At 44.8% G+C, this 12,500-nt stretch overlaps 1 protein-coding gene and 1 long non-coding RNA gene across 8 annotated transcripts in view; one reads left to right on the forward strand and one right to left on the reverse strand.

Moving 5' to 3' along the window:
* The window catches only part of LOC306916647, a 571,903-nt gene that overhangs the window by 230,923 nt on the left and 328,480 nt on the right, over positions 1-12,500 (forward strand). The window lies entirely within an intron of this gene.
* Positions 1-12,500, reverse strand: part of LOC306916473 (serine/threonine-protein phosphatase 6 regulatory subunit 2-like) — a 49,257-nt gene that overhangs the window by 9,331 nt on the left and 27,426 nt on the right. For 4 of the 7 annotated variants that reach the window (XM_079494355.1, XM_079494354.1, XM_079494359.1 and 1 more), the window contains 5 exons: positions 9,631-10,005; positions 8,468-8,532; positions 7,750-7,865; positions 6,392-6,477; positions 3,381-3,530 (listed from right to left, as the gene is read on the reverse strand). In XM_079494355.1, coding sequence (XP_079350481.1) covers positions 3,381-3,530; positions 6,392-6,477; positions 7,750-7,865; positions 8,468-8,532; positions 9,631-10,005 — 792 coding nt within the window. The remainder of the gene's footprint in view (positions 1-3,380; positions 3,531-6,391; positions 6,478-7,749; positions 7,866-8,467; positions 8,533-9,630; positions 10,006-12,500) is intronic. The other 3 variants (XM_079494360.1, XM_079494357.1, XM_079494356.1) reach the window with 2 other exon arrangements.

Genomic DNA, 12,500 nt, shown 5'->3' on the forward strand with positions numbered 1-12,500 from the left:
ACACACACCCTCAGTACGACACACTAAAGTACTACCACCCTGTGGGTGTCACCTGAACACACACACCCTCAGTACTACCACCCTGTGGGTGTCACCTGAACACACACCCTCAGTACGACACACTAAAGTACGACCACCCTGTGGGTGCTGACCTGAACACAGAACACACACTGAACACCTCACCCTCAGTACTACCACACCAGAGCCTTAGAGATAGACAGAGTTACGCAAACTGCGTTCACTTCAAGGGGCTTCAGTCCAATGGAGGCTCTCCTACATAGACTTCTATTGAGAATGGTGACAACCAACTGGGACAAGTCCTGGACCGGAATGCATTGGACTCAGGCAACAGCCCAGCTTTTTTTTTGATAAATCCCATTATTGTTTTGTAGTAATAGTACAACATAAACATGTAGTAATAGTACAACATAAACATTACAGAGACTTTAGTTGTTACTGTACAATACTTTTAAAACAGTTGTCATGTTGCAGACATGCTTAAAATAGCTCTTATTTGCGCCGCCCTCGTTGAAAACAATGAATTTCCAACTCCAGCCTGTCTCAGTTCAGGCTGCATGAACAGCGCTCGGTTTCCGCCCCCTCAATGTCGTAACTCTTCTATTAGATGGCTCTGTACCACACTACAGTACAACACATCATCACATTTTTCGACCGCGGTTTTTTATTTTTGTATTTTTATTTTATTTAACCTTTATTTAACCAGTAAAATCACATTGAGACCAAAGTCTCTTTTACGAGACTGCACTGGCCAAGAGAAGAGGCCAATAAATGTTACACAGCTCTGCCAGTAACAACAAATACAGGACATGACAAAGACAAACATATGACATCCGTAATACCAAAAACCTACTACCAGGGAGGCTCAGAGAGTCTAAACCTACGACCAGGGAGGCTCAGAGAGTCTAAACCTACGACCAGGGAGGCTCAGAGAGTCTAAACCTACGACCAGGGAGGCTCAGAGAGTCTAACTAGCTAACCAAATACAGACTAATAAGAACAATAAGTCTTGAAACTACTAAGCTAATATAAAACTAAGATCACAGCTTATTGCTACACCTCAAAGCAGGAGCAATGGCTGGAGAGAGTGCCCAAGGCAATCCTCTTAAAGGTCACTAGGGGGATCAAGGAAGCCAGTTTTAATCTGGTCTGTAGATCGTTCCACGCCCAGGGCCCAAAAAACGCAACGGTGACGCTGACGGTTTTTTGCCCCCTGCCTCAGATTTGGTATTGGGTACGACGTAAGCGCATCCAGGCGTTTGGTCTGAGGTTAAGCGAATTTTGAAAAACAGGACTTCATTCTGTAAAAGAAGCTCAAAGTGAATTTTAACTTCTTAGCCAATGCATCAATGTGATGATTGAAATGTAGCTTGTTGTCCAACCAAATCCCAAGATACTTGTAAAGTACCACCCATTCGATGGTTACTCCATCTAAAGTGATGTTTGGGGGGCTAAGACTATTTGGAGCAAAAAGCATGGCCTTGGTTTTTTGGCCGTTTAGAAGCAATTCGCTGTCTACTAGTTCATGCTGCAGAGAGACAAAATCTGAGGCCAAATTTGACACTGCCACGTCAAGTGAAGGGGCACAAGAATACAGAATTGTATCGTCAGCATACATGTGATACTTGCAATGCTTAGATTGGCTACAAATATGATTGACATATAGTAGAAAAAGCAATGGGCCAAGAACGGAGCCTTGGGGGACTCCCTTCTCAAGGGTGATGAAATCAGAAACGGTATCGGCAAATTTAACACACTGTGTTCAGCCAACTATGTAGTTTTTGAACCATCCTAACACATTGTGACAAATACCAGCATTAGAAAGGACCTTGAGCAATCCTTGAGGTTCCACCGTGTCGAAGGCCTTGCTCAAGTCAATGAATAAGGCAGCACAAAAAGATTTGTTACCCACGGCTGCCCTGATGTCATCAATAACATTAAGGCATGCTGTTACAGTGCTGTGTTTTGCTCGAAAACCGGACTGCATGGGGTTTAAAATCGAATGTGAATCGAGGAAAATTTTGACCTGTTTTGATACTTGGCTTTCTAAGATCTTTGCCAAAGTAGAGAGGTTAGAGATAGGCCTATAATTGTTTACATCGCAAGGGTCGCCAGCCTTGAGAAGAGGGGAAACATCTGCTAAACTTTGAGTGGATAAAGAGATGTTGAACATATCAGTAACAGGTTGGGCAATGACAGCCGAGGATAATTTTAAGAAGAAGGGGTCAAGGCCATCTGGGCCAGCAGACTTTTTAGCGTCTAGGGTGGCCAGGGCATGCTCAACGTCCAATATCAGGATGGGAGAGAAGTCAAAATTAAAATCCGAAGCAACAGATGAGCCTGCAGTTTCCTGGGCAGCTTGCTGAGGAGCATTGGCATTTTGCCAATGCACTTTAAAAGTGCGAATTAAAGGCATTAGACATTGTTTTTTTGTCGGAAATGAAAGAATCGCCAACCCAAATCTTAGGCGGAGGGCCTGCTGCTCCTTTCTGTTGAAGGGTTTTGACTACTCTCCAGAAACTACAGTGATTACTGGAGGTATCAGTAGAGAGAGATAAATAATGTTCCGATCTCAACTTCCTAGTGAGGACCGTACATTTGTTTATCAAGACACAAAACTGAAACCAATCATGACTTGATTTTGACTTTCTTGCCAGTGACCATTGCCTATTTCTTTCATGTATCAAATCAGCCAGGTCCCTAGAAAACCAGGGATTAGCTCGGTTCTTAATTCTGAATTTGTTGCATGTTTGGTGCATGTTTATTTATCAGATAGAGAAACTGTTCATGAAAGAACCGAAAGGCCTCATCCATTGATGGGATTAAGGACATGCGCAACCAATCAACTGCAGCCAAATCATGAAGAAAGGCCTGTTCAGAAAAATGTTTAACCCATTTTGGGCGGGAACCCCTTTTGGTGTTAGCATTATGTTTTGCTTTAGCTATTGAAAAATAGCAGATCTACAAGCTCATAGCGCGCCACTTGGTGGCGCGCTACGAGCTTGTAGGTTTGCTATTTTTGAAAAATCAAAGAACGACTGACATAGAAACATAGCTTTTTCCGAAAACTGTCAGGATGTAGAAGACATTTTTAGAATCTGATCTCAGGTCAAAATGTTTAAAGCGGCGCCTGATGACAGTCAGGCCGTTGGTTTTGGGCAGCTTTGTGTTCCTGACACATGCAAGAGCACAATGGTCACTCAAATCATTTGCAAACACACCGTCTGGCAGGGTTTAGTCTAGTGGGGCTATGGATGATCTGTGTCAAATTTAGGGAATCACATTGCTGGTCGAGATCATGGATTTCACAATGCCACGCCAGACTTCCCGGTCCTTCATTGCCATCCCCAGTTCCTGCTTACTGATACATGTGTCCCTAGCGATGACATCAGGGAACGACAGTTTTCTACCTCTGGTCTGCTTTGAGGCAGGACTCCAGAGAAGAAGGGAAGATTTGACCTCATTGTCAGCTCTGTAGCAGTGGCCGGCAAACTGTGTTCTTCTGGATCGGACTAGTGAAGAAACACGGGGAAGGTTGTCGTATATTAGATTAGTCGATGGGTGGCTCTTCCAAGACAGATTTTGCGCTCTCATTAGAAGGCGGGTGTATAAGTGCCATCCAAACGTTTCTCTAGTTTCTTTGAAAGTGTCCATGTCTCGGAGCCATAGAGTAGAATCGGCTCAACGGTCGTCCTAAATATTTTTTACTTTTAACATCTTATACTAAGCTGGGATGACCAGATCTTATGCATGTCATTGCAGGCGGACCAGGCCATACCCTTCCTAGTTTGAAAGTCCTTTTGTTGTTAAGTGTCTACACCATACTGTCCATGTCTAACAGAAACATGTTTCTACACCATACTGTCCATGTCTAACAGAAACATGTTTCTACACCATACTGTCCATGTCTAACAGAAACATGTTTCTACACCATACTGTCCATGCCTAACAGAAACAAACTTTTCAGTACTACCCGTATTGCGTCCAAGTAGGGATGGGTACGATTAATCGATTATCGTTAATAGGACCCGAAATCGATTATGAAAATTAATAATCAGGGGAAAAAGGTTTTTTTTTTTTTTTTTTTTATGAAAATCTGTTGGAAAGGCAATATTGTCATCAAAGCAGGACAGGGCTATAGGCCTACCAAAGTGTGCCTGGGATGTGTCTGTGTAGCTGCATGAGGAGTGTGAGTCATTGAGTGTGAGTGGAGATTGATTCCAATCAAGATACATGTTTGGAGGATTTAGCAGGTGTTGGGAATTTACCTAATCAGGCCTAGGCTGGGGTTGCTATGGTGATCAATTGGCTCAACACTGGTCCAGGGACGACCAGTGGTCCTCATTTAAAAGATGGAGTTAGTAACCAAATGGACCCTTATTAACTCTCAAGAGTTAAAATTATTATTATAATTTTTTTTAAGTCCCCCCCCCCCCCCCCCCCCACAACGATTAATCGATTAATCGTTAATATTGAATTATACAAATCGATTTTCATTTTGGACACATTTACACATCCCTACTTCCAAGATCATCGGACTCCCTACACCCACACTGTCTGATATGAACAATAAGGCCATCAGCACACGGCTAGCACTCTCTATATCACATTCCCTGTATGGTGTTTTTAACCTCATGCCATCAGGACAAAGATACAGAACCTTGGGGTGGAAAAAAGTTCCATCTAGAGCCATCTTCCCTATTCGTATGATGACAAAGCATGTAGGCGGGGCATAACCCATTCTGGGCGGGAACCCCACCCAGAACTTTCGTTCAACTTTGACCCCTCGATAGAGACACACGGGGACTACAAATGTCACGCCCCCAAATGAGACAGCGTCTCCACTTCTGGTCCGTTAGAACGGTGTACTGCAGGCCAGCCCATAGAAGTCCATTGAAATTCAACTGTAGTTAGCCTACTTTTAAAATGTAACACATTGAACTGAAGACTATATTGATTTGAATAAAAATATGTTTACAAATGTATTAAGTGTCTTTGTCAACATATATTGTTGTTTTCTCAATAGAGGATGTATTTGACATTTAATTTACCACTTGAATGAGTTACCCATAATGTTAACAAAGCAGAGGGGAGACGCTTTGAAGAGTGGAATTCTCATACATCCCGATCCCGACTGACTTTGTTCATTCATGTCTATATTTTGAACATGTCACGGGCTCACTATATATGTTCTACCTACCTCGGAGCTCCGACGGTGTGTTTTACCGTCGTCAACTTGTTGTATAATTAACTTGAATAGTTGGGAAAATAACCCAGCTAAATGGAGGAGTGACATATCCTGACATTTTCATACCTAGTGAATTCTCCAGATGAGTATTGATAATTAGTCTTGCAAGATACCGTTTAGATAATTTTCCACAAATACATAGCATATAAAAAGAAACACAAGAAATATATCTGGGTATTGAAAACCTCAAGGGATGCGACCGTGACGTATATACCGTGCGACCACTTTGACTTGAAATTTACAATGCTAGCACTTTTGAATCTCTGATGTTATATTATAGTACATTGTGGGTTTTATATTTAGATGGCGTGTACAGTATGTGACATTGAAAAGGACAAATCAAACATATGGGACACTTTATTATAACACAGCCTCAGTAATCAACCAGTGAAATGAAGGTATTTTATGATGCCTCTCATAGGGATTGCATTGGCAGCTGCAGTACACCGTTGAAACGGACCAGAAGTGGGGCCGCTGTCTCATTTGGGGGGCGTGAAATGTGTAGTCCCCGTGTGTCTCTAACACATGGAACAAGTTTTTGGGCGTAGTGATATGGACACCAAAAACATAGTTCCGTGTGATAGAGGGGTAAAAAATGAACGAAAGTTGCACTAATATATTAGAATAGGTCAACAATACAAATTAGACGTTAGATTTGATGACCAGAACTACTTAAAGGGGCATTCCACTCATTTTCAACATTTTACTATGTCATTAATATAGCTATTGTGTGGAAATAATAAAAAAGTCCCCCCATTCTGTGTTTACTAGAACTAGAGGTCTGAAAAAAATCATTAACATGGTGAAACACATCTTGATGATGTCATCAAGATGTGTTTCACCATGTTAATTTTTGTTTTTTTCATAATTACAGTTCTGGGAAACACAGAATGGGGGGACTTTTTATTATTTCCACACAACAGCTCTAAGGTATATTAATGACATAATAAAATGTTGAAAATGGGTGGTTTTCCCCTTTAATATTTCACCAAAACCAGAGCAGAACTCCCACCACGGGACTCGGGCAATGAATTAATACAGTTGCAACCACTATATTAATGGCAAGTATTTACATACAGCTTAAGTTAAAATAATGTGAACTATCCCTTTAAGTGGGTCTCTCACCAGCTCTACGGTGTTTCTCCTGTTGGTCTCTCTCAGGGTCTCGTCCACAAAGCTCTCCCAGCGCCCCCTACAGTCCTCTGGCAGCTCTGCGGAAGGAGAGGTTCATCTTATGCTTTATTGTCAAGTATCAAGTGTCACAATTATTACATCATCGCCTAGTCGCAAATATTTGAGATGATCACAATTATGACAATTTTTTGCATAATCGTAGCAATAGGTCTATCTCACAGCATTTCCCGCCCCCTTTTGTTGATAGTGGTGTTATTCTTTTTGCGGTTAAAATAGGTATTTTCACAAGCCACAAACTACCGTTTTGTAAAGGTAAGGTTTATTCTACTTATTTGAGTTGTTATACCATTGTGTTTTCTTCATATTATTATCGGTCTTTGACATTTTAACATTAGGAAATGTACTTAGATTCTCTAGAGAAAAAAAGTGGTAATGCCTAATGTTGGAATGCGTGGAAAGCGGGCTGTGAGATAGGCCTATCGTTCCCATGTCGAAAAATAGCAGATCTACAAGGAGTACAAGCTTACAACATGCTATTTTGTAATTTGAGGAAAAAACATGTCTTTATATAGATTAATATCATGCATGCAGTTGTTCCTGAATAAAGTCACTGACATCACAACATGTTCGTTACATGGTGTGTTTATGACGCCACAGACATTTACACACCCATAGAAATGTACTTCTAATAATACTATGGTGTCACACAGTACTGTGGTGTCACACTCGTAGCACACAGTACCACACCATGCTTACCACTGGCGTTCTTCACACATTATGTGTTCATAAAAAGGGTCTACTATCACCACTCAATTTGTTCCAATTTGTTTCCCTTGGGAAACTCCGTGACAGCTGCTGAAAGTTGGGGTACCATTAACACCGTGAGCGCACAGGACGGAGTTCTCCGTCCTATCAATTAGTAACGCCCTGCAGCGCTCGGGACGGAGATTGATCAAAAGGACAGAGATTATTGATATCAAAACCGATCGCATCGCTCCACAGGCTGGGAGGAGCGTATGTTGCGCAACACTCAATGTTATTTTCCGGTGGGACGTCATCGAAAATGTCCCCCCCCATTTTAACCGACGAGAGCTCTGATTTAATGGATTAAATAACCCTGGGCATTTTAGTTTTATGTAGTTCTTACCTCTCATGAGGTCATTCTGTAGTTTTTACCTCTGATGAGGTCAGAGATGTGCGCCTGTAGTAAACTTCTTACCTCTCATGAGGTCATTCTGTAGTTCTTACCTCTGATGAGGTCATTCTGTAGTTCTTACCTCTGATGAGGTCAGAGATGTGCTACTGTAGTTAACTTCTTACCTCTCATGAGGTCATTCTGTAGTTCTTACCTCTGATGAGGTCAGAGATGTGCGCCTGGACCGGGCCTTTCTCCAGGTTCTGGACCACCATGTTGGCGATCCTGGTCAGGTGACCCATGTTGCCTCTCCTGGCTCCGCCCTCCGTCCTGGGAGGAACAGGCAGTTTCACTTTATTTAACCCATTCTGGGCGGGAACCCCTTTTGGTGTTAGCATTATGTTATGCTTTAGCTATTGAAAAATAGCAGATCTACAAGCTCATAGCGCGCCACAGAGTGGCGCGCTATGAGCTTGTAGATCTGCTATTTTTGAAAAATCGAAGAACGACTGACATAGAAACATAGCTTTTTCAGAAAACTGTCAGGATGTAGAAGACATTTTTAGAATCTGATCTCAGGTCAAAATGGGTTAATATTTATAGTACAAAATCACCCCAAGGGGTCTCTGTAATAAAACAGTAAAACATGGTAAAATGTGCATAGCTTGGATCATACAGGCACAGAGACGCTTACAGTACGTTTTAACAGCGGAGACCAACGGCGAGCGTCGCTTGAATTTCATTGGCTATCGCCCAATCGCCGCAGCGCGCAGCGCGGCACTCGGTGCCGCGCTATGAGCTTGTAGATCTGCTATTTTTCCAATAGCTAAAGTATAAAATAATGCTTCAAACACCAAAAGGGGTTCCCGTCATGAATGGGTTAAAACTCCAGTAGAACTTTGCACTGAGCCGTGGATTATTCATCGGCTTACTGTATCTTATCGTTCTCTTCCCAGGCGTCGAGGATTCTCTGTACCAGACGACACTTCTGGAAGAGCTACGGGGTCCACAGGAGGAGAGGGGGTCCATGTGGTTACAGGAGGAGAGGGGGTCCATTTGGTTACATCCATTCCCATGGAGAGAAAGACAAAACACAGAAATGAAATGATCACTAAAGGCGTCCACAGTTCGCTTTGACCACGGCACCCTCTCCGATGAGGATGTACGTAGGTTGGGGGGAGTGGCTTATTGTCGAACCCGTGAACCTGTGGTCCAAAAGGGCGAGAGCTCTACCAGACTTACTTATGTAGAATCAGGCGGAATAATAGACGCCGCTGTTTGAGTTAAGAGTAATTATTTTCATTATATAGATATTCCACTGTTACGTTCTTAGCTTACTCATGTTTCATGTATGTGATGTATTGCCATGTTTTTTGTTCTTGCTTAATACCCAGAACGCCCGGGGTTATTGAATCCATTAAATCAGAGCGGTTTGTCGGGGGGGGGGGGGGGTCACCTACATGTGCAACGAGGGCCTTGTGGATGGAGGCGTCGGGGGGGTCACCTACATGTGCAACGAGGGCCTTGTGGATGGAGGCGTCGGGGGGGTCACCTACATGTGCAACGAGGGCCTTGTGGATGGAGGCGTCGGGGGGGGGTCACCTACATGTGCAACGAGGGCCTTGTGGATGGAGGCGTCGGGGGGGGTCACCTACATGTGCAACGAGGGCCTTGTGGATGGAGGCGTCGGGGGGGGGTCACCTACATGTGCAACGAGGGCCTTGTGGATGGAGGCGTCGGGGGGGTCACCTACATGTGCAACGAGGGCCTTGTGGATGGAGGCGTCGGGGGGGTCACCTACATGTGCAACGAGGGCCTTGTGGATGGAGGCGTCGGGGGGGTCACCTACATGTGCAACGAGGGCCTTGTGGATGGAGGCGTCGGGGGGGGGTCACCTACATGTGCAACGAGGGCCTTGTGGATGGAGGCGTCGGGGGGGGGTCACCTACATGTGCAACGAGGGCCTTGTGGATGGAGGCGTCGGGGGGGTCACCTACATGTGCAACGAGGGCCTTGTGGATGGAGGCGTCGGGGGGGGGTCACCTACATGTGCAACGAGGGCCTTGTGGATGGAGGCGTCGGGGGGGTCACCTACATGTGCAACGAGGGCCTTGTGGATGGAGGCGTCGGGGTCACCGGTCCGGCCTGGCTCCCCTCCCTCCGGCTGGCTCTCTGCGCTCTGGGGGTCCGCGGGGGAGTTCTCCTGGTGGTTCTGGAGGCTCTGGGGGTCCGCGGGGGGATTCTCCTGGCTCTGGGGGTCCGCGGGGAGGTTCTCCTGGCTCTGGGGGTCCACGGGGATGAGGTTCTCCTGGCTCTGGGGGTCCGCCAGGGGGTTATCCTGGTGGTTGTGGAGTCCAGGGAGGACGGGGAGCCTCTCGTCTTGTTGGGACGGGTGGTTGAGGATGGACGCCACACACAGCTCCACTTGGAAGTGCAAAAAGTTGTTCCAGGAGTACTTGAAGAACAGATCCTGTGGAGGACGGCGAACAAAAAAAAAAGAACTTTATTTGTATAGCAGCACCTTTCATGACATGAAATGCAGCTCAGAGTGCTTTACAATGGAGAAAACAAAGCAAGGGCATAAAACATTAAAATAATAGCAGTGAACAACAACAAGGATTTTAAAAGCTCAACTAAAAGAGTGTATCAGTGGGTCTTGAGCTGTGCTTTAAAAATGTCTACAGAGGCTGTCTGTCGAAGGTACAGTGGGAGTTTGTTCCACACCGTCGGCCCCTAGAAGCAGAAAGCTGCTTCACCGTGAGGCCATGTTTTTTAGGCATATCGAGCAGTGGAGGACCTGAGAGGGCGGTTTGGGACATATCTAGGCAGGCAGTAATGTAGGTAGGAAGGTTTGGGACATAACTAGGCAGGCAGTCATGTAGGTAGGAAGGTTTGGGACATAACTAGGCAGGCAGTCATGTAGGTAGGAAGGTTTGGGACATAACTAGGCAGGCAGTCATGTAGGTAGGAAGGTTTGGGACATATCTAGACAGACAGTCATGCAGGTAGGAAGGTTTGGGACATATCTAGGCAGGCAGTCATGTAGGTAGGAAGGTTTGGGACATATCTAGACAGACAGTAATGTAGGTAGGAAGGTTTGGGACATATCTAGACAGTCATGTAGGTAGGAAGGTTTGGGACATATCTAGACAGTCATGGAGGTAGGAAGGTTTGGGACATATCTAGACAGTCATGGAGGTAGGAAGGTTTGGGACATATCTAGACAGTCATGAAGGCAGGAAGGTTTGGGACATATCTAGACAGTCATGAAGGTAGGAAGGTTTGGGACATATCTAGACAGTCACAGAGGCAGGAAGGTTTGGGACATATCTAGACAGTCATGAAGGTAGGAAGGTGCGAGACCATTGAGCGCTTTATAAACAAGTAAAATAAAGTAAAGAAATCAATCCTAAAAACAACGGGGAGCCAATGTGAAGAGGCTAACAACTGGAGTGATCTGTTCTATGGGAACGCCAGTGAGAAGCGTGAGAGTGGCTGACATGCCGTGGAACCAAAACAAAGTGTCTGGAGGAGGTGTGAGAAAGTTGAGCCGGTGGGAACATAGGAGACATGCATCCAGTGTTGTTTTTGGCAGCAAAATTAGATTTTAGTTTTAGTCGTTTAGTCTCTTCCAATAGTTTTCATTTAGTTTCAGTCACATTTTTGTCACCTGGAATGTTTTAGTGTTAGTCTAGTTTTAGTCGACTAAATATCATAAGATTTTAGTCGACTAAATCTACAGGTGATTTAGTCGACTAAAATGTATTTTGGCGGGCCTTGATGCCGTCGTAATGACTGTTTTTACACGTGCTGAAAATAGCCGATCTGAGCGACCGAGTGTAAAATGACTTATAGTGGATCTCTTGTCCACTAGTCCCTCCCTAACATTTTAGTCTAGTTTTTATTTGTTGACGAAATTGTCGATATATTTAGTCTTAGTTTTAGTCCTCATAGGTTAGTTTTCATTTCGTTTCCATTTCGTTTGTCAGTGAAAAAAGGTAGTCGACGAACATTTTTTGTCTTAGTTTTAGTCGACCAAATCAACACTGCTTGCAGCTCAATGCAACAACACTGTTCATTTAGTTTTAGTCTTTATAACATTTTATTTAGTTTTAGTCATATTTTAGTTACCTGAAATGTTTTAGTGTTAGTCGACAAAATATCATACGATTGTAAGTCGACTAAATCTACAGTTGATTATGTCGACCAAAATGCATTTTGGCGGCCGGGCCTTGATGGTGTCATAATGGCAGATTTTTGCATGCCGAAAATAGCACATCTACGAGCTTGTAGATCTGCTATTTTCAGAGTGCAACACCCGAGCGGTTGAAGATGGATGGATGGAACAGGCGAGCGCAACCAAACTGAAAATGATCTCTTCTCCACTACAGTCCCTCCCTAACATTTTTAGTCTAGTTATTATTTTGTTGACGAAATCGTCAGTATATTTTTAGTTTTAGTCATCATGGCTTAGTTATTATTACGTTTTGGTCAGTGAAAAAAAAGGTGGTCGACGGAACATCCATCCATCTTCAACCGCTTATCCGTAGTCGGGTCGCGGGGGCAACAGCTCCACCAGAGAGCTCCCAGACTTCCCTCTCCTCCAGAGCAACATTAGTGAATTCCTCCTGGGGGGATCCCGAGACGTTCCAAGGCCGGTGAGTCGATGTGTTTCCTCCAACTGCGCCTTGGTCTGCCCCGGGGTCTCCTCCCAGTGGGACGTGCCTCGAGGACCTCCCTAGGGAGACGGCCGAGAGGCATCCTAACCAGATGCCTCGAGGACCTCCCTAGGGAGACGCCCGAGAGGAATCCTAACCAGATGCCTCGAGGACCTCCCTAGGGAGACGCCCGAGAGGCATCCTAACCAGATGCCTCGAGGACCTCCCTAGGGAGACGCCCGAGAGGAATCCTAACCAGATGCCTCGAGGACCTCCCTAGGGAGACGCCCGAGAGGAATCCTAACCA

Source organism: Electrona antarctica (genome assembly GCF_951216825.1).
Source record: "Electrona antarctica genome assembly, chromosome: 23".
Taxonomy (NCBI): Eukaryota; Metazoa; Chordata; class Actinopteri; order Myctophiformes; family Myctophidae; genus Electrona; species Electrona antarctica.